Source organism: Strongylocentrotus purpuratus, unplaced genomic scaffold, assembly GCF_000002235.5.
Source record: "Strongylocentrotus purpuratus isolate Spur 01 unplaced genomic scaffold, Spur_5.0 spur5_scaffold_12, whole genome shotgun sequence".
Taxonomy (NCBI): domain Eukaryota; kingdom Metazoa; phylum Echinodermata; class Echinoidea; order Camarodonta; family Strongylocentrotidae; genus Strongylocentrotus; species Strongylocentrotus purpuratus.
Window position 1 is genome coordinate 1,308,835 of NW_022145597.1, and position 23,294 is coordinate 1,332,128.

The following is a 23,294-nucleotide window of genomic DNA, read 5'->3' on the forward strand; positions in this document are numbered from 1 at the left end:
TACCATGCAATCAAATGCCGACGTCTTTATTGTAAGAATGGCGGTATTGAACTTTTTCGTCATATTTCATGGCTAGTTAACCGAAACTGAATTTGAACGTGATTGTCCGAATAATGATACATATATTCCGATAAGGGAAACCGTTTGCCCAACATCTCATCATCGCTGTAAGTGGAGTGTACATCATGATTACTCGTGGTTTTTGTTTGGGGCCAACGGGGGGGGGGGGGGGGGGGGGGACTGACAAGGTTGAACCCCATGCAATTCGGCCAATGGAGCGTATGTTTCTCATTAACTTACCAGCTCCAAACTTCATGAAGATTAGCCAACGCTCAATGCGAGCTGCTATTACATGATTGGTTATCTGATTTCAAGCGAGCAAATATATTTTTAGAATACAAAAACAGTGATACGATTGAACAAAGTCAAAAGAACAACGAGACAAATCTTACTATTGTGCAGCCTCCGCAGCGAAGTGGCCGTTGAGACTGTGTAGGTTATAGTGTACGCCGAGATGCTGTTCATAGTCCATACATATTGTTTTGTAGTACAGCATGCGGCTGTAAAGCGCTGTACAAAACAAAACAATACAACAACGAAAAAAGTTAACGAGTTGGAACGATGGAGATAGTGGTACATGTATGTTATATAACGTACATATACGTGTTGATACAGATATTTAGAAATAAGATTGTAATATGTTTCTTTTTGTTTTTATTCTTCTGCTAATGTAATTTTGTTGATAGTTCCCATGATAATGATCATGATGAGGATCATCATCATCACCATCATTATCATCACCACCACCATCATCACCATCACCATCATCATCATCATCATCATCATCATCATCATCATCACCATCATCACCACCATCATTATCATCACCACCACCATCATCACCATCATCACCATCATCATCATCATCATCACCACCATCATTATCATCACCACCACCATCATCACCATCATCACCATCATCATCATCATCATCATCACTATAATAATAATAATCATTATTATCATCCTCACCATCGTCATCATCACCACCATGCCCACCATCATCGTCATCAATACCATCACCATCGTCAACTTCATCATTGCCATCATCACCACCACCACCCCACCACCATCATAGTCATCAATACCATCACCATCATCATCATCATCATCATCACCACCATATGGAAAATCGTACAGTCTAACGAATGTGAAATTTGTCGTGAAAAAGAAACAATTGAACATTTTATATTTCGTTGCGAGTTTTCTGGAAAATTATCTCAAGAATAATATATTTCATCTTTAAAATAGAAATTGAAATTGATATGAAAATGTTATTGATTGGATATAAAATAGATAACAGAAAATTTACTTTACTTAATTTTTTGATAAATTACGTTCAACTGGTTATATACAAAGACTATGTAAAGCGGAACTTTGGGGAAGTACCAACCAATCCAAAGAGGTTATTAAAGAATTTTATTTTATCATTAAAATGTTATTTGAAATACAAAGTAAATTTAAGATACTTCGATAATGAAGAAGTTAATATAGTATTAGAAATGCTAGATTGATAATTGTAAGAAATTATGTTGATCTTGTATATAATTCATATGTTTCATTTGACTTGTTTTGTAAATAATATATATGTATTTTGAAATGGAACAATAAAGTCCGTCTGAAGAGGTAAAGAGAAAAAAAAAATCATCATCACCACCACCATCATCACCATCACCATCATCATCATCACCATCACCATCACCATCATCATCATCATCACCACCATCATCATCATCACCATCATCACCATCATCATCACCATCATCATCATCATCATCACCATCATCATCATCATCATCATCACCACCATCATCACCATCACCATCATCATCATCACCATCATCACCATCATCATCATCATCATCATCATCACCATCATCATCATCATCATCATCATCATCACCATCATCATCATCATCATCATCATCACCACCATCATCACCATCATCATCACCATCATCATCACCATCACCACCATCATCATCACCATCATCATCATCATCATCATCATCACCATCATCACCATCATCATCATCATCATCATCATCATCACTATCATCACCACCACCTCCACCACCATCATCACCACCATCATCACCATCATCACCATCATCATCACCTACACCATCATCACCATCATCACCATCACCCCCACCATCATCGTCATCAATACCGTCACCATCGTCAATTTTAACTTCCTCATCACCATTATTATCATCATCAACTTAAACATCATCGGGGTTTTTTTAACTCACCCCACCACCTGTGATTCAAATATAAGAAAGGTTAATGAAGGACACTGATGTATGTTTCCATTATCGTTAATGAAGGACCAATACCAAATAAAAGAATGAAATAAATAAAGACTTCGTTAAACACGATAGACTTTCGGAATATCAACAATTTCAATAGCCGTGTCTGCCTATCTATTATGTACGATTATTACCATGGTTACATATCATAAAAAGGATAGAAAGAGCCCTTGAGTTGATTTCTCGAAAGTCTTCGTGATCGTGTAATCAGAATGCACTTACTTGGAACCCATGGAGGAAAATTCCATTTTCTATTTCCGCATCCGATCTTTGATCCGTTCACCATATTACCGGGCTCGTTCATCGTCTGAATTGTCATAATAAAATGGAGGAATTGGATAGAGCGAGACAGTGAGAGAGTGAGACGCCGAGGAGGAGGGGGGAGGGGGGAACGGATGAATAAATTGAAACAAATAGTATTGAGAGAGAAGAGAGAGAGAGAGAGAGAGAGAGAGAGAGAGAGAGAAGAGAGAGAGAGAGAGAGAGAGAGAGAGAGAGAGAGAGATAATAATAATAATGATAATATTGATTATACTACTAACACTGCTACTACTAATAACACTAATACGACTACTTGGGCTACTTCTTCTAATACTATACTACTACTACTTTTACTACTTCTACTACTACTGCTACTACTCCTACTACTACTAATAATAATAGTTATACTACTAACACTGCTACTACTACTATTAATACTACTACTACTACTACTACTACTACTACTACTACTACTACAGTAACTATATCCATCACTACTACTTCTACTCATTGCAACTTACCATGTCTACACCATCAAATGGAAGTGTTTGTGAGAATTGCACGGCGAAATCAGCCCACCAATTCTTTGCATCGGGATTGGTGAAATCCGTAAAGGCCACCTCACCAGGCCATTGCTAAAACGTGGGTAAACAAAATTGATTTCATAATTTAAGTATTTTGTTAACGTTTAAGAGCCTAATGATTTTTCTTTTCGGAAATGTTATAATTTTGTAACAATAGTATTCGAAGCACCAATATATCTCGAATATATGTGATTTGTTGATATGGAGTATACAATTATAGTGAGAGAGAAAGAGAGAGAGAGAGAGAGAGAAACCCGGATGTAGAACAATTAAGTTGCCATCTAATGAAGTTCTATTAAATCATGTTGTTTGGTTTGGTGAGATCACAAGTAACACACAAAACCCCTAACACAACACAGGAGGACAGGTCTGAGGAGCTACATCTATGCACCTCTCTCGGGCCTCACTCAGACCTCACTCGTGCCTCACTCGCGCCTCACTCGGGCCACACTCGGGCCTCACTTGGGCCACACTCGGGCCTCACTTGGGGCTCACTCGGGCCTCACTCGCGCCTCACTCGGGCCTCACTCGGACCTCACTCGCGCCTCACTCGGGACTCACTCGGACCTCACTCAGATCACACATAGGAGCATCAGTATCATGGCTGTGTAGTAAAAGCTGTGCTTTTGATTCTCAACATTTCAAACACCACTGTACAAAACTGATTTCTCTCAAAATCGGTACTTTAGTGAAAATTGATGACACCTAAATAGCAGTCAAATACATTTTTTTCAACTTACTGATGTTAAAAAGAATAATTTAAAAATTAAAATTGTAAGTCTACTTTTGCTTATTTGCTTACAGCCGCATCGGCATGATTGTGTGCAGTCTATGCAATATTGTGTTGTGTGTATATTTGTGTATAGGTCTAATAATACCTGCCTCACAGCAAGTATGCAGTGCTAGAGGTCAATACGCATTAGCACTGACTCTCTATGCTTTGCTGGAGTGACTCAGACCTCGAACGGGTCTTGAAATCACTTAGCTACAAAGAGGCATAACAAAGCACTGCACTAAACAACTTGTCATGTCAACAAAAATTGCTCTAAATGCTTTTTGATATCTAAGACGGAACCAACACATTTTATACTTGTGACAAACTGGTAATACTGATAATCATGCTTTTAAGTTAACTTACGAAGCCTTTAGCCTGCGTTTTCTTATCTGTCTCGTTGATGTAATATCCATATTTGTTTCCGTAGTAGTAGAAATGATAGAAGTTCTGTGGCTCAGGAACCTGGCTAGAAACTCCAGGGTTCTGTAAAATAATTTATGATAATAATAATAACAATTAATATAACGAAAATACCAGTGGTAGTTATGATAATGATAATGATAATGATAATGACAATAATATAAATATAATATCAATACAAATTAAATTATTAATAATAATATAACAACAACAACGATAATTATAATAACAACCTTAAATAATAACAATAACGATAACACTACTACTAATAACAAAAAAAAATAAGAATACCAGTAATGATAACTTAAATAGTAATCATAACTTAGAAAATGTTAGTAAGAATGATGACAACCATAATAACAACAACAGAAATAATAATAGTAACAATATTAGAAACGCACAAAATTCTGCTCTAAAATTATTATGACTATGATATTTGAACATATTCAGTTTTGTTCATATCATTCTCACCAGTGTCAGGATGTATTTCATTCCGCCTGCATTCAATTCTTGGACAAACTCCGGTAATCCTGCAAAATTGACGTCATCGTATGTGAAGGTCATGAAATCCTTCATGTACCCTACGTCACTGTAGATTGTATCCTTGGGTCAAAACATAACGACGATGAAGATAAAAAGGGAATAAACATTTTGCGTTCTCAAAACTCCCGTAAAATCGGCAATAGACTATGCTATTAAAAAAACGATCGGAAATACTTCCAGAATACCAAACTAAGGCAATTACAATAAAATTGCGAGTCACCTCCTGAAGACGTGAACCACGTGAAAAGTACAATGGCATATATTTCAAACATGACTTCTTACAATAGAAAGTTGATAGCTAGAAAGTCAGTGAATTCGTGTTTTTAGAGCTTTAGCATAAACTTTATTCATTTATTTGCATCAGGCCATGGTGTTTGTCACCAGAAAAAAAGAGAAGCCATCTTTAAATTGGCAATGCATTTTGAAATCCAATATGCTGGATTGCTTATATCACCTCATCGGTTAATTCTTTTTCTTTTTACGTTCGGGGGATCTTTTTATACCATTTCATTCAATTCAAAAATGGTTTTTATTAGAGCAGAAACATGATTCATATACAAATACAATTTTACATGAAGGACAGCCTTGGCTGGAATATTCATGTTTACATGTTGGGCACAATAGATAACACTTTTAAATATATACATGTAAAAAACTAGCAATATCAAAAATAAGACTTCGATTCTGTAACTAAAATCCATTAAACACATTGCACAAGTTTCCAGAAATACAGCTGTAATTGGGTTACTGTTAGTGTCCTCCTCCCAGCAACATGCGACGCAAAATACTGAACAACTGATAGTTCAATCAAATCATTATTTAATACCAAATATTTAATGACGAAACAAAAGACGAGTATAAAATACAAGTCCGTGTTGCCAATTTAAGAAGTGTTTTAGAATGATTTATGTTTAATGACTTACAAATGGTACTCCGGCCGCTACGTTGCTATCCACGACCTGTCTGATCTGATCTACATTTTGCCAATCAGCCCGGCCAAACTGGTAACCCAAGGCCCAGAACGGTGGCATATTGGTTCGACCTACTACCTGGTATCAAGAACACGTTCATTGAAATACATGTATTAATGCAACGGAATTTTATGAGATCAGATTTTTATTTTATTTGTTTTTTACTATTCTTTACCGTCTCAATGTAAGCACGATAGGCACGTACACAGAACATATAAATTCACAATTTATTTTACCATGTAAATAATATGTATATACATGTATTTTGTATTGTTTACGTAATACACAGCCCCCAATATCATAGTATTTTAATGCTGACGGGTCTAACCTGTTGAAATAATACCAAACTATACTTTATACTGGCTGGATACCCTTCCATAAGGTTTGGCGTAAATATGACATGACGTAACTTCTGTATCTTACGTAATCAGAACACGATTTCTATGGGATATACAATAATAGGATATTACCATACTTAACTTTAACTTCAAACCCTTTTTCAGATTGAAAGAGATTGTGGAATACATTCAGAGCGGGGGTTTACTCAAAGGAGAATATACCTCTATCGAATACTTGATCGTATCATATCCAAGTGGAAAGAGAGCGAAACAGAGACAGTGAAATCAAAGCCCCTTACACCTTAAAATAAAAATAACCAATGAAGAGGAAAGGGACATTCTCATCCCCGAAGTCAAGTCAGTAGTTTGAAGTCGGTTCGCCGGTGTGACTAGGTTCTAGACAGTAAACAGACTCCCAACAGGCACAAGATAAAAAAATGCCCTCCCCATAACAAAAATATAAAAAATTGACCGCGTGACAAAGTAAAAAAGTGATTTCAGTAGTAACAGATTTTATTGGATAACTTGTTTAGCACGGGACTAATCTGCCACAAGGTTTATAAACAGTGAAATATGAATAGGTTGGGGTGTAGATAATCTTATTCGAGCCTTCAAGCCGACATTGTGACCATTCCAAAGCGACCAATCTGTCACCATTCGGGATAATGTTATTATTTGTTCATTCTGTTCCGGGGTTCTGTTAACCGGTATAAAACTATAAAAGAAACACGAACAATCTGACCATTAACTCTGTGGTGATTAAATATATCTTCAGTCTTTTGCAGGTCTTGAATCGGTCTCTTAAGCCTCGGTCACAAATGCCATTACGAGCTGCTACGAACGATTTTCAGACCATGGCAATTCGGGAAGACAATGGAAAACCAGGGAGATTCGTACGAAATTATCGTTCGTACGAACCTTTGTGACCGTAGCATAAGATGTAACTGGGAACATGGTATAGGACATACCTCAGTATACTGAGCGATAACCATTTCAGGTGTCGGTCCGGTGAACACCCAGAAGTCTAGTACACCTCCGATAGATCGCCATGTAACAGCAGAAGCAGGACTTAGCATCACATCTAATGTATAACAAAGAAGAAAAAACAACGACATGATAATGTAGTAATGATGTAATAATACAGTCAAACCTGCTTTAGTGGCCACCTGTCAAGCACATTTCCCCCTTGAAAATGGTTTCTCATTGAAACATGTACTAAATGAACCTGTCTACAAAGACCACCTGTCAAAAAAGACCACTATTTGTGTTTCCCTTGGGCGGTCGCTATAGGCAGGTTTGACTGTAATACTATCGTGGATTTATACATCAACGCGGTCTCTACGTGCTGATATGCATGGATCATAACCCCAGTCATGTATGCACATTCTCTAAGTTCCTGGGGAGTATTCCAGTCAGGCGCCACGCTCACAATGCTTAATATCGGTCTGCTTACAATCTACAGGTAAAATAGTTTCGAAAAGGCCTGTATGTAGATAAAGAAAGTCAATGACATTTTCGAGTGGAAGTCTAAAATAAAATAAGTATTGAGCTATCCGACTTTAATAGCTATATTGAGCAATTGAATGACAACGATGAGAAAACAAAGAGAAAAGAATGTAAAAGAGAGAATATAGAAGGGAGGGAAAGAGATAGGTAGAGAGAGAAGAAGGAAAAACACGAAACCTAACTTTACACAATTATACAGATTACGTTCCCGATGAATCTGCGCGACGTATGCTTACGGTGACCGCGGACGAAATGACAAAAGTATGGTAAAAAAGTTATATGCAATTGACACAAGAGAGACAGAGAGATTATTTTTAAAATGAAATGATAGGAGCTATGTAACTCAATTGATTACAATTACAAATTACAATTTCTAGCACTCGTGACGGTTATTTTGAACTTTCTAACTTGTTATACATTTAAGAACTTCCGGGGGCTCCGCCCCTTAGACCACAGGCAAAGGCTCTTCACCTGGACCCCATCCATAGATGATAGAAGGGCTAACCAAGACAAACTTTTGGATACAAAAGACCAGTTCACGATTAGCGCATGTCCCAAATAACCCCGAATATCCACAGATCTTCAAAACATGAAGAGGTCCCACTTTGTACATTTTGAAATAATCACTCCTACAGCGATGGAGGTGCTACATAAATAGCCTGAGTGTGTTTCCCCCCTTTCAAAGACTACTTTCACCTGTGTATCATGGATTGCATTGCATGTGCATAAATGAATAATTATTACATTACTTTCATGAGGTGCTACATAAGGTGTTTCCCCTTTTCAAAGAAAAACTTCTCCTCTGTATCATGGAGTGCACTGTTTGTGCATATATTAATAATGATTACATAACTTTCACGAGCACATATTCAGTATTTTGTCTCCGTGTATTTCGCTATTTGGTCTGCAATGACCTTTATCTACTCATGCTCAGACTGCAACTATAAACTGGCTTATTGGCCATAAAAGAGAATGTGTGTTTAATGTAGGATAAGCTTTTAACAACGTTAACATTTAGCAGGCAAGCTTTCATTCACACCTGTGGACTTTTGATCATTCACACAATAGGCAGCAGACAACAAAGAAAGACTCTAGTTGACAGACACTATGAACATATGACTGACAAAGAGAGCAGACAAAATATACAGTTCCTCAGGTAGACAAAGGAACATCCCTTCACTGCTATTATGTAAAAAAATGTGTAGAACAGGTGTCACATGCATATTCACCTTTTTACATAATAGCAGTGAAGGGATGTTCCTTTATCTACCTGAGGAACTGTATATTTTGTCCGCTTTCTTTGTCTGTCATCTTCATAGTGAGAAGGATAAATCTTTTTTTATCCAGAGGTTCCTTTCAGAGGTTGCGTTTCAGATGGAGTGCTCAAGGTCTCTGGAGGCTCTTTTGTGCTCTTTTAAATGAATAGGGGCTCTGGCTATTCATTGATTGTGTACATGATTGTGGTGTATACACGAACATGAGTGTGCATGCAATTGTGTGAGTTGCAGATAGTGGGTGGGTTAAGGATTGGGAGGGGTGGTGGGGGGGGGGGGTGTATGATTTGTTTTATTGCGTTGACGACTTTTGTCAGTGCCTCGTTATTGTTGTTTTTTCTCGATATTATTTTCCAACATTTATATTCGTTTTGCACGCAGTGCTTGTTATCCTTATCTAGTTCCCGTCCCCGATTCCTTACAACATTCGAATCTATTACTATTGTTGTTTTAAATGAATAAGGAAATGTATGCAAGAGTTGTTGTGTTTAGCAATTGATGTTAAATATGGATTATACTTTTGAATTGTAGTTTGATTATTCTGAATGTGATGTCAAGTCAGTATGATGTAAATTGCATGATTTGATTATACATCGGTATGTACAGCCTCTGGTACTGATAAAATAAAATACCTTATAAATAAAAAAACAGAACCGTTACAAACTATGCCAGTATGACGTCACACTTGGTAGGCTTCTCTGTTCAACACAATTGTCATGACTTTGTGCGTCATCTTTTAAAACGTGCGAATAGAACAGAACAGAACACTTGTCTTGATCACGTTACGTAATGGTGGAATTGTGTTTGCAGTTTCCTTGTCTCTTTTATGTCTCACATATGTACGAGTAATTGCTAAGCTTTGTGTTATGTCGGTTTCGTTTGTGTAACTGGGGTATTATGGAAAAAAGAATAAGAATGTCCACTTCGACCGGCTATCCAACCCGTTATTTATCAGTTTACAAAAAGCGCTCAGTACTTCAGAACTTCAAACATAGCGTATCACTTGGAGCAGGATACAGCTTCCTGCTTGGAGTTTAAAAGCCGGTCAGAGATCGATGTTTGCAAGGTGGGCACGGTAATTTGTACTACATGAACTACTAAAATCAAATGAACCAAATGTATTTCATTTCCAAATATCGAGTGTAAATGGAAAGCTATACACACACCTTGATCTTACACTCGAGAAACTCAAGGGTAGTTAAACAAAAACATGTACTAGTAGATGCCATTGCCATTGAAAGGTATAAACATGACGGACAAAGAAAGAGGACAGAATATACAGTCCCTCATTCTACCCTCAACAATTGCGGTGGTATACAAAGGAACATCCCTTCCAGTGGCGGATCCAGGGGTGGGCCCCCCCTATTGGCGGCGCAAACAAATTGAGAAGGAAAAAAGAGGAAGAAAAGAAGAAGGTAAAAAGGAAAAACAAAGGAGAAGATAAAAGAAAAGGGAAGAAAAAAGAAAAGAAAAGAGAGAGAGTTCAAAAAAGAGGAAAGAAAAAGAAGAGAGAAGCCGGGGAGAAAGAAAGACAACGAAAAGGCACTAAAAATTAGTGACAGTAACGACGAATAAGGGAAAGACAAGGGGAGGGGGGGGGGGGGGGGGTGCGTAAAGGCGGATGCATCGAGGGGGGAGGGTGACTGGCCGTATTCTTATTTTTAGGTGATGCGAAACTGAGTCGGAATTATGCTTATTTGCAAAAAATCTTAGCATGCTTGTTTATGTTAAGCCGTAGTGCATAAAAAGGTTGGTGTAGAAACACTTCTGAAAAGGCCGCGCCCGGCCCCTCCAAAGAACGGCAGAATGGTAATCTACAAATTCTGGGGTCACTCAAATGGTAGTGACGATAACGATGGATTAAGGAATAAGGAGGAAGGTATGCACATGCAGGGGGGGGGGGGACGACCCCCCCTCAATTTTTGTTGGTGTGTTTTGGAGGAACCCCCCCCCCCCCTCCTTTGATTTTTTTTTAAATTAAAAAAATATTGTGCTATAATGGGTGACCAAAAAAGGGTAACCTTATCCCCTCCCCCCAACGGAACGAAATATCGATTAGTCAAATTCTCAAATCCTGGACAAAAACAAAAAATAAAAAAATTCATTTTAGAAATAACCTCTCTTTCTCTCTTAAAGACAATTTCATATAACTTCTGTTTTCGTATGTACTTTGTTGTACTTTGTACTTTGTTGTACTTTCGTCCGCAGACTTCTTAAGCACATGTCGAGCCAACTCAGTCGGAAATGTACGTAATCTGTAGGCCTAAGTGTAAAGTTAAGTTTCATGTTCTTCCTTTTTTCTTTCTTTCTTTATCTCTCTCTTTCTCCCTCTCTCGGTCTCTCTCCTTTTCCTCTATCTTCTTCTTTTTTAAAAACATTATTCTCTCTGTTCTTCTCATTTTTCTGTGTGCCACATGCGTTACGCGTACGTCTATCAATGTCTAAATATGGTAGATTTACATCTTGATGTTTCCTTTGTAGGTGCACCTTATATTCCAGAAAGTGCCCTATTTTGATGATGACCCCCCCCCCCCCATGTATTGATCTCGATAAAAATAACTTTCTCATTAATTCTATTTCCGATATTTCTAAATCTCCAATTTAAAAAATTCGTCTACTTTCTCTCAAGGCAACGTCTCAAGGATTCATTAATGCAAGGCTATCTCGCGAGTCATCTCTCAATTTTCTAACTTCTTGCTTTCCTCATCTCCCAGTCTCCCTTGCTTAAATATTCCTCGTTACTTCCTTCCAATTGAGCTCCAACTTAATTGGTGTTATAAACTGTATCTATTCTTCAACTACAGGTAGATGCAAATGTTACTCAAAATCCATTATATAAATCACACTCAGGATACAGCCAATTGACGAGAATTGCTTCAATTTATATTTTACATGTATCATTGATATATGGTTTTACAATGGCTATGGTGATGAGTTGTCTAGATAATATGTTGATGTGTTTGTTAAAATATATTACCATGGTGCACCTTCTTGGTTAAAAAAAATTATGTGTATGTATTAACGTAAGTTCGTGCCTTTACATATAAATCAATGTTTTGTATTTGATGCAGAATAATATTAATATTTGAAGATTAGAAACACAAACAGTTTCCATAACCGTTCAAGTGTTTCTAGAAGAAGTTAAGCAAACTTTCTCTTGGATGTAAATTCACACTAGCGTATAGCACTAGCGAGCTCTCCGATCCAGGCTAGACTATTCGCGAGCGGTTTCATTGGAATTAAGCGGTTTCATTGGAATTAATCGGGAAGGGGTGCATACGTGAACTGCAAGCGTATTGGGGATGATCATACTATCATTTTAGGGTGTGCAATCTGTGTCGGAATCCAGCATAATATATTCATAAAAAAGAGGTTCACATAAAAGCACACATGATAAAGCCGCACCCGGCCCCTACAACATCATTTTGGATTTTTAGATGATCATGTTCATAGTACGTGGTACCTTGTTTAATAGATCGCGTCTTAAATAGGTCAGACAAATTAATGCACAGACTTAAAGCTTTATAGTCTATATACATTAGGACAAAGGTCAACTTGGAAAGTTTCTCTTTATAAAACGGATTACTGAGGGATATAACGCGGCATTATCTATGTTTGTACTTTCTCTTAAAACTATTGACGTCTGAAAGAAGAGTCACGAATCAAGGGGTGGTTTACATAAAATTCAGAATAGAGACTTTTAGATTCGCACGAAGACAATGGGGATTGCTACGGTCGACGTCCTTTTAATGCACTGCCAAATCTAAAAGTCCCTAATGTCGCACTTTGACTACAGGATAGTGCCAGCCTGCCAGGGGTAACTGACGAAGTTTCAAAGTGTTATGAAACGGCGTGTATATGTGTGCTGTGGTTGTACGGTTTACTGTTACCATCCTTTCGTTAAAGGTGTGTTTGTAGCATGCTATTGAACGACGATTTCGTTTCGGGGATAACATTGTCCAAGAGATCATGCGATAACATTGTGTAAGAGAAGTCTCTTGGAAGCTATTGTGAACACGGGGGGGGGGGGGGGGGTGATTGTGCTGTACAATGATGGTGGTGATGTGGTGATGATGATGATGATGATGATGATTATGATGATGATGGTGATGAGGATGATGCCAATGGTGATGGTGATGATGATGATGATGATGTTAATGATGATGACGGTGGCGATGGTGATGATGATGATGATAATGATGGTGATGATGGTGATGGTGATGAATATTATGATGATGATGATGATGACAATGATGATGATGTTGATAAAGACGATGAATATTATGATGACGATGATGATGATGATGGTGATGATGATGATGGTGATGATGATGATGATGATGGTGATGATAATTATGATGATGATGGTGATGAGGATGATGCCAATGGTATTGGTGATGATGATGATGATGATGATGATGATGTTAATGATGATGACGGTGGCGATGGTGATGATGATGATGATGATGATAATGATGATGTTGATAAAGACGATGAATATTATGATGACGATGATGATGATGATGATGATGATGATAATGATGGTGATGATGGTGATGGAGATAAATATTATGCTGATGATGATGATGATGATGATGATGTTGATAAAGACGATGAATATTATGATGACGATGATGATGATGATGATGATGGTGATGATGATGATTGCTTACCCTGGGCATTACTATTTGCAAAGAGCACACCGAATGCGTCTCCCTGATCGTCGATAGCCATGAAGAAAGGATGATGTCCGTGAAGATTCTTGTACTGATCCTCCTGAAGAAGAAAAATATCAAAATGGTCATTTATGCAGTTATAGAATTGCTTTTGATTTAAGAACTGAATCATTTAAAGTGTGAGTAAAAAAAAAAAGGAACTCAGGGAAACACACACACACGAAAGAAGGCCCTAACAAACTGAAAATGTTATTACAGTAACTGTGATATACATGTAATGGTGTAGGTGATCTTTTCATGCTGCTAGGCTGTCAACACTCTCAAAACATTTTCCATGGAGCCATTTCTTTAATTATTTCTTTTATTTTAGATTCGTTTGTTCTCATTTAATTTCCTTGATATTCCCCGTAGCAGAAATTTTAGTTATAGAAACCTTCTACCATAATAATTTTTACTTTACTAACACTACTTTTATCCGTAACCAAGTTTGCTAAAAAAAATCTGCAAATCACCCTGATATCCATTGACTAAGTTTTTAAACTGTCATAATCGATCTGCTAATTACATCCCTATATGTATTTTTTACTTTTCCAAATGGCGCACTTACATCCGGGTCGTTATCTGCAGAGAAGATACCGTAGGTATGCCAATTGACCTCATGTCTGAATCTCAATTTGTTGTGTTCTCCCAATCCATACATCATACTGTTAGGTAGCTTAGCTGACAGCTGAAGAAACTGATCCTCAAAAACCAGACCTCCGATATTCGTGTCCAAACTGAGCAGAGAGAGGAGGGAAGAGAAGAGAAGAGAAGACAAGATAAGAGAAGAGATTGAAGAGAAGATGAGATAAGAGAAGAGAAGAAGAGAAGACAGAGAAGAGAAGAAAAGAGAAGAGAAGATGAGATAAGAGAGAGAGAGAGAGAGAGAGAGAGAGAGAGAGAGAGAGAGAGAGAGACGGGGTAAATAGGATAGAGAAGGGTGATTTTTTTTCTCGAAAATGGTTGAGATCGTGTTTCTTAACATTTTAGAGCTTCTACATTATTCAAACAACATTCAAACAACAAAAGCAGCCATCACTGTGAACATAACGGACAAAATATACAGTTCCTCACGTCAGAGGCGGCGGAGCGACTTCCAAAGTGGGGGGGGGGGGCACCAACAAAAAAGGGCACTTTCTGGAGAAAAAAGGGCACCTACAAAGGGAAATCTCAAAGCGAAAATATACAATTTTTAGACATTGGTATATACCCCTATAATTTGATTACATTATCAGGGATGATTTCAATATTTGTTTCTCTTTATACATCGTATAAAATATTGCTTAAGCATCATACCTTGCAGTTGGGTGTGATGGTCGAAAAAAATAATTTGTGAGCGAGCAAAGCGAGCGAGGAAAAATATAAGATTTGTGAGGTCGCAGTGCGAAAACTACATCTTATAAAGAGGAAAAAAAAAAAATCTCCATCGGGTTATAAATAAGCACATTCTCGTAACAGTAAAACTGAAAAGACCCTTGAAGTAACATAATTATAACATCTATAAATATGAGCGAGCGTAGCGAGCGAGCTTTGGAAGATATTGCTCTTAGTCGCTTGAAATTAGGGGCACGTTTAATGATGAGAGGAAAATGGGACATTTTCGAAGGGACAAGACACTTATTAGAAAATAAAAGGAGCACGTGTCAAAGTACAAAGGGTTATTATCAGAGGTGAAAATGGGGCACTCACTAAGGATGAAAAGGCACTTATGAGAATGGAAATTGGGCATTTGTCGACGGAAAAGAGGCAACCATCATATTTTGATAGGGGCATTTCTGAAAAAGGGATAGGTTCCTCATAAGAAAGGAAAAGGGGCACGTATCATTGTTAAAAAGGTTAACTTCATCAGAGGTGAAAAGGGGCGCTTCTCGTACCCGAAAAGGGGCACCTACTAGAGATTAAAAAGGGCTCTTATGAGAATGAAAAATAGACACTTATTGCAAAGGAAACTGGGAACATGTCAGGGAAAAGAGGTGCGTTTTAAAATAAAAGGGGCACATATCAGAGGTGGAAAGGGGAGGGGGCACTTTAAAAAATTAATAGGGGCATATATCAAAGTAATAGGGGCACCTTTTATGTAAAAAGGGGCGCTTCTTACAAAGTTAAAGGGGCACTTTTTGGGTACTTGACAAAGTGCCCCCCTTCCTGCCCCCCCCCCGGGTCCGCCGCCTCTGCCTCAGGTAGACAAAGGAACATCCCTTTACTGCTATTATGTAAAAAGTGAATATGCATGTGACACCTGTTCTACACATTTTTACATAATAGCAGTGAAGGGATGTTCCTTTGTCTACCTGAGGAACTGTATATTTTGTCCGCTTTCTTTGTCAGTCATGTTCATAGTGCATGGGTTAATTTAACCCATTGCTTACTGGAACCTGGTGGTCCCTGTGTTAATTCTATGGGAATTAGATAATTCAGTAGTCAACGGGTTAAAAGACTTGTACAACATTTCCATGAAAATATGAAGCATTCTTAAACGGACACGTCTTGCATAATTAACGAGTTGCTTTTTAATACGCTAAATAAGACACGTCGGATAATGAAACTGGAGTACTATTTTGTAATCTGATCCTGATTGGTTGAGAGTCAATTTGCTTTTGATTTGTGGAAACCTTAATAAAACCCAATGCACGCTATGATATCGGACTGCGATCTGAAGCTACAGTAATTGCTATGATAGCATCGGAAATGTAAAATTACAAAATTGAGCGGTAATTTTTTTGATTGAGGATCTGAGTCATGAGTAATGATAAAATTAACAATTCGGTCCAATGCCTAGATAAAGTAATGGGCTTCCAATCGTACTCAATAGCATGAATGTTCTGATATCACTACGACTAGGACCCGCCTTGTATCTCTCTTCCAATCAAAGGCTTGCAATTCCGATTTGGAGGCGCGATAGCTCAGTCGGCAGAGCAGTGGTCTCGTAATCTGGTGACCCGGGTTCGAAACCAAGGCGATGCGCTAGTGCCCTTTGGTACGGCATTAATCCTCATTACCAGGCTCCTCGGAGAGGACCTTAAGCCGTCGGCCGTCTGGCTGCTTACTAATACAAGCATTTATGCTTTCTTAGCAGTCAGGTAAAATAACAACCATCACAAATATTTCCTTATTCAAATTCACAACCTCGATCATGATGAGGTTTGAATGTTTGTGTAAAATGCTATTTCCAATACTACCAACATCGAATCGTAGTTTCATGGTTTACTCTTAGCACTTTGTATTCAAGAAGCCCAAAAAACTATTGTTGGGTATCAGGACTGGTATAATTAGACGCATGAGCAAATGACGATTATTCAATGCGTTGTATAGTGGCTGTATTAAAGCAATTAAACCAATCTTAATTTTTTAAAAGAAGAAGAAATATCACGATTGTTTGTTCTTACAGTGCTGTATTTGTCCTTGTCCTCATGACTTTGAATCTAAATGGGTTTCTGTCATAGACGATTTCATACTCGGGCCAGCTGTTCTTGAGTGTGGTCTTGGGGTACTCCAGAGGAACCTCATAGCGTGGCTTCCAGTTTCGATCCACTCGCTCAGCAAATCGAATCTCAGTCCTGTCAACGTAGCGGTACTCGTATATCTGCAGGTATAATAATGGTAATGATGATGATGTTAAAATCTATAATAATAATAAAAATTATAATATTAATAATACGACTACTATTACTTCTACTACTATACTACTACTACTACTACTACTACTACTACTACTGCTACTACTATACTGCTACTACTACTACTACTATTACTACTTCTACTACTACTACTACTACTACTACTACTACTACTACTACTACTACTACTACTACTGCTGTTGCTGCTGCTACTACTACTACTACTACTACTACTACTACTACTACTACTAGTACTACTACTACTTCTCCTACTACTACTACTAGTATTACTACTACTACTACTACTACTACTACTACTACTACTACTACTACTACTACTACTACTACTAATAATAATAATAATATTACTACTAATACTACTTCTTCTACTACTACTACTACTTCTACTACTACTGCTACTAATAATAATAATGATAACACCAATAAGTATGATAATGATAAACAATATTCCAAACCGTAACACATAATCTATAAATGCAATCATACACTAAACCGTGACCGTGACGCAGCGTTTACATTGACAGGGGCACGTGGGGACGTGCGCCCTTCTCCATCAACAAATACAAATAGAAGATGGGGGGGGGGGGAGCAAACATGAAAAGAACTGATACGACCCTCCGCATTGTCGGTCCCCACAATATGCGTCCTGGTTGATTCAGATGTCATCCACGTCGTAAGACGAATGCTCCTTTCCCCCCCCCCCCCTCCCCTCACATTGGCTGGAACCACTTTGCGCTACTGCATTATCTGGAATTTTAAAAGTTTCAATATTATCTGAGTAAGGAAAGTGACTGTAATAGTAATTTAATATACCACATTAAAAGGTCAGTCAAGCTCTATATAAATTCAATAGTCAATGTTTTTTCTTCGAAATCTTACGAACCGTGTGACACTTTAAGAGAAGGTTGAGTTTTTAGGTGAGGTGAACAAATAATTTGTGAGCGTTCCATTGTTAGTATGCAAGTGTGGAAGAACATCTGAGAAAAAAGTCCCCTGAAAAGCATGGCTCTTTAAAAGCCTTCATATTCTAAATATGACATGTAACAGCTTAAAAATGATGATCACATTTTTTATTCCACATGTTTGAGTAGTCCCATATAAATATTTCTATGTATAGGCTTGTTACTTTTACCAAGACTGTGCCAAATTTCTTATCATTTTGATGACTTCAGAACCTTGCAGTACACACCAATACTTGTATGCTACATGATCAACTTTTTTCTGATCGATTCCACACCGTTTCTTTCACAATGCAATTGCATGACCAGAACTCAACTCAATCTTGAAGGATAATATAGAGTTATATCATCTCAAATGTTAATTCAATAATGATGCTTCTTAAAATATGACCTTCACTTCCTCTGAGTGTATTTCAAATATTATCCGAAATCAAAGTGCCACCATTTTATAAAGTATTTTTTGGTTAATGTTTTTCGTTTATCTGTTTTTGTTTTATATGATACTAGAGGCGTAAACAAGAGTAACTATTAGTCAATTTGACATAGTCGTGGCATAGCAAAAAATGTTCATTTAGCTGCATTAAATTGTAAGGAGGAAAAACCATGAACAGCTTCTGTAAGAAGTCAAATAAAAGACTAACCTTTAAAATAATGTAACCGAGAGTTAAATAAATAATAATTGTTACTGTAGGAACTTCGTCACTTGATATCCTGAACGTCGGATTTTGTTTCTTCATGGTTTGGAAAATAATTGATATTTAATTCCAAGCCAGACATATCGCACATGCACTCCCGACCGTTCATTCTTTTTAAAAACTGAAAAGCGATAATATAATTTATGCTAGATTAAAATATGCAAACGTTTAGTGCCGGTACTAAAGTGGTACGTGAGTGTGGTATGTTTACTCATTGAATCATCGTCTATAAAACGGCAAACAAGTATGTTATCGCTTTTCAAACAAAAGCAAATACACGTAACAAGTGGGTTTACATAACGCCGAGTCACTCAGTATCGCCCTACTACAGTATAGTCATAGGATAACGAAAGTACTGTCATCGTAATGATGAAACAGAAATCTTTCATGGATTGGGATAATCATAACATGTAGTTGAAGCTTCAACCAACGTTAAAATATAGTGAGCAAGCTCGCATCCACTCTTGTTGACTATTCAAACAGTAAATCATAAATAACAATGATAATAGGGGCAGATCTAGCTTTTCGTATCAAGGATTCAAGGGTGAATAATTTCACCTGTAAACGAGCAAAAAATGAATTATGTATATAATTCAGGTTGTCTGGTACCTTGTTGGTTTAAAATTAAAACTATTGATTAAAGTACAAATTAAAAACAAAAAATTGTCGATGAATCACATAGTATGAAGCTAAATACTGTGGCGGGGATACAATCTACATAATGTGAACAGTTGATGATCAAATATTTAAAGATTCGTAAAAACAGGCGCAAAATTATCCATACAATTTTATTACACAAACGTGATAAGGAAATGAACCAGAGTATAAACTCATTCCCTATCTCCCCTCTCTCTCTCTCTCTCTCTCTCTCTCACTGTCTCTCTCTCTCCCTCTCTCTCTCTGTCTCTCTCTCTGTCTCTCTCTCTCCTTCCATCTATATCCCGATACAAGTTGCATTATCTATGTTTTGTTGCGGCTGGTGTCTTAACCCTATAAACAGAAAATGACTCATATATTCGTGCTGAAAATCCCACGCACTGCACTCAGAAAATGGTATCTGGGAGTGGCGTAAATCCTTGCTTAAAGGCTAAGTCCACTCCAAAAATAATTTGCTTTTAATAGATGGATGCAGAAAAACAAGGAAAAACAGACAAAAAAAATTGAGCAAAATCGGATAACTAATAAGGAAATCATGAATTTTTGAAAAAGTATGCAAACGTACGGAACAATGGAAATCTCTAAACAAATTGCCAATTTTGGTTATCAGTTTGTGACGTCATTGTCTCACTATTTATAAATTGCTTTATATATTTTTATCCCATTAATTTCCATTTTTAAACCCGATAACTTGATTTCCCCATGCCTTTCCCCAGGTTAAATGATTTGTAGCATATTGTGTGCATGATATTTCACAAAATCTTTTATGAAGAATTGATACTTTATTTTCTGAATATTGTATAATCATAATCATTGATTTTCATATAAATACTTTATCAAAATTCAAATTTGTCACGAAAAAAATAATGTATATTAATGCATCCACACAAAAACAATATCAATATAACTTGGATGCTGGTGTGAGGAATTAAGATTCTTAGGAGGAAAATGGGAAATTTATATAATCAATATAAAGAAAACAATTAGTGGATAGTGAGGGAATGAGGGAAAGGCGTAAATCCTTGCTTAAAGGCTAAGTCCACTCCAAAAATAATTTGCTTTTAATAGATGGATGCAGAAAAACAAGGAAAAACAGACAAAAAAAATTGAGCAAAATCGGATAACTAATAAGGAAATCATGAATTTTTGAAAAAGTATGCAAACGTACGGAACAATGGAAATCTCTAAACAAATTGCCAATTTGGGTTATCAGTTTGTGACGTCATTGTCTCACTATTTATAAATTGCTTTATATATTTTTATCCCATTAATTTCCATTTTTAAACCCGATAACTTGATTTCCCCATGCCTTTCCCCAGGTTAAATGATTTGTAGCATATTGTGTGCATGATATTTCACAAAATCTTTTATGAAGAATTGATACTTTATTTTCTGAATATTGTATAATCATAATCATTGATTTTCATATAAATACTTTATCAAAATTCAAATTTGTCACGAAAAAAATAATGTATATTAATGCATCCACACAAAAACAATATCAATATAACTTGGATGCTGGTGTGAGGAATTAAGATTCTTAGGAGGAAAATGGGAAATTTATATAATCAATATAAAGAAAACAATTAGTGGATAGTGAGGGAATGACGTCTCAGACTCATGAGTTGCCAAATTCTCTTGTGATTTTCAAAGTTTTTAATGTCTACTTTCTTATTAGTTATAGATTAGATTTTGCTAAAAACTTTTTTGATTGGTTTGTCTAATGTTTCTGCTTCTATTGAAATTAAGTTATTTTTGGAGTGGACTTGCCCTTTAATACTTATTGTTCAGGGGGTGATCCATTGATTTATCCCCCAAACAATAGGTATTAAGTGAGGATCTACGCCACTGTCTGGGACTATTATACACCCATGCGGCTTGGAAGTTTGGTTAAAAAAGACGTTTAGCTACTTCAAGTAATATTAAGAATATGAGAGCATGTAAAGAGCACTTCTTTTTAGGGGGAATTTCTACTCTGATAATAGCTCACTCAAACTATAGCATGCAAAGAATGAGAATTAAAGCTTGCAAATTTATCTGTTTCAACTCTACCAAAACACACACCTTTCCTTAGGCTTTACATATCATGTTGTTAAGATACCGAATTGCTATGATTTAGCATATAAATAAATAAAAATATGAAAAATAAACCTGACAAATTTAAGAAATATATCACATCCAAGTAAATGAAATAAACTAATATTGACGAGGTGATATACCTTCATGTGGAGGATGTTCTCCTTGTAGAACTCTGCTCGGAATCTAAGATTTTCTACTTCCTCGTAGAAGAACCTTGGTGTATGAAGCCTAAAAAGCTCCAACTGAAATCCTTCAGAGATTTCCTTTTGATCTCCAATGACCCTGTAACCGACGTTTGTAGGGAAGTAACACTCGGGGATCTTATTCAATCGATCCCAAGTGATTCTCTGGAAACAGCATCCTCTCATCTCGCATTGACGGGCAGTAGGCTGGTCAAGATCGGGATAACAGTTGATGCGTTCATCCTCCACAGTTTCGCCGCAGTCCACCGACTCGAACTGGCCCCAGTTGGAGAACGGTTCCGTGGTCATCACCAAAGAAGGCACGAAAATCATGATACCAACGAACAAGAAGATGCCGATGGCGATCAGGGCTTGTATGATACGACTCATGGTCGATGATCACGACTATGACACGGGTTCAAAGAATATTCCTGCTGTATTGTTTCGCTTAGCAGATGATAGTAAAACACACTCCCTCTGTTTTTCCTAAAACGTAATCTGCTTTTGTTCCTCCTGTTGATATCACTCAGATACTCTATTTTCCGCCAAATCTAGTAGGTTACATTATTCCATGATTCTAATTGTTCGTATCAAACACTAACCCTATAGTGGCAGGGTGTGTAACATGCAATACACCAGGCGATCTATGTTATTGGCGCGCTCTAACAGGTATTCAAAATGGCGAAGAAAATTTATGTTGAAATACAAAAGGAAAGGTCGCATATTTCATTAATTATTGACACTGCCAGGTCAAAAATGTAGCCTCGATCAAGTCATACGTTATGCTTCTATTGAATATTAAAAACAACAACAATTTGATCTATTTCGTGTGCGAATATCAGACATGATGGCAAAGTCGGAATATTTCTGAAAAGGGCCTACCGATCATCAAATTGCAGGAATGCACAACATATGTCAGAAATGTCAAAAATGGGTTTAAAATGACAAAATTGTAAACTATTGACGAGAAGTGGATTCCTTGTAATAAGCCTACCTTCACAGTAATATTTGTTTTGTTTTGTGCTGTCAACACTGGCTGGTTAATATTCAACTTTATCTGTGCGTCGCCCGTTTGTTAATGATTAATAGACTTGCAATAACTCGGCGATGAATCAACTAATGACGAGAGACTTTAGACTTGATCAAACTGCCGAGAGATAAAATCTGGTAGACACGAAAATGTTTTCAACAAGGATCACATAGATTTGTAACACATTTTGTAATAACTACGTGTGGCCATGGAGTTACTAACCATGGTGTGGCTTTGAGCCTATGATGTTCATTGCATTCGAGAAAAAAAACAAAGAATTCACACACGTATTGTG

The 23,294-nt window shown here is 37.1% G+C and overlaps 1 protein-coding gene across 1 annotated transcript in view; it reads right to left on the reverse strand.

The window, feature by feature from the left end:
* LOC584897 (sucrase-isomaltase, intestinal) overlaps nt 1-22,647 on the reverse strand; it is a 44,153-nt gene extending 21,506 nt beyond the window's left edge. The window contains exons 1-11 of the mRNA XM_030981559.1: nt 21,928-22,647; nt 17,146-17,342; nt 14,328-14,496; nt 13,718-13,820; nt 7,233-7,345; nt 5,879-6,004; nt 4,884-5,015; nt 4,356-4,475; nt 3,155-3,268; nt 2,595-2,679; nt 453-570 (exon numbers count right to left, since the gene is read on the reverse strand). Coding sequence (XP_030837419.1) covers nt 453-570; nt 2,595-2,679; nt 3,155-3,268; nt 4,356-4,475; nt 4,884-5,015; nt 5,879-6,004; nt 7,233-7,345; nt 13,718-13,820; nt 14,328-14,496; nt 17,146-17,342; nt 21,928-22,359 — 1,709 coding nt within the window. The 5' untranslated portion in view covers nt 22,360-22,647. The remainder of the gene's footprint in view (nt 1-452; nt 571-2,594; nt 2,680-3,154; nt 3,269-4,355; nt 4,476-4,883; nt 5,016-5,878; nt 6,005-7,232; nt 7,346-13,717; nt 13,821-14,327; nt 14,497-17,145; nt 17,343-21,927) is intronic.
* Nucleotides 22,648-23,294: the final 647 nt, after the last annotated feature.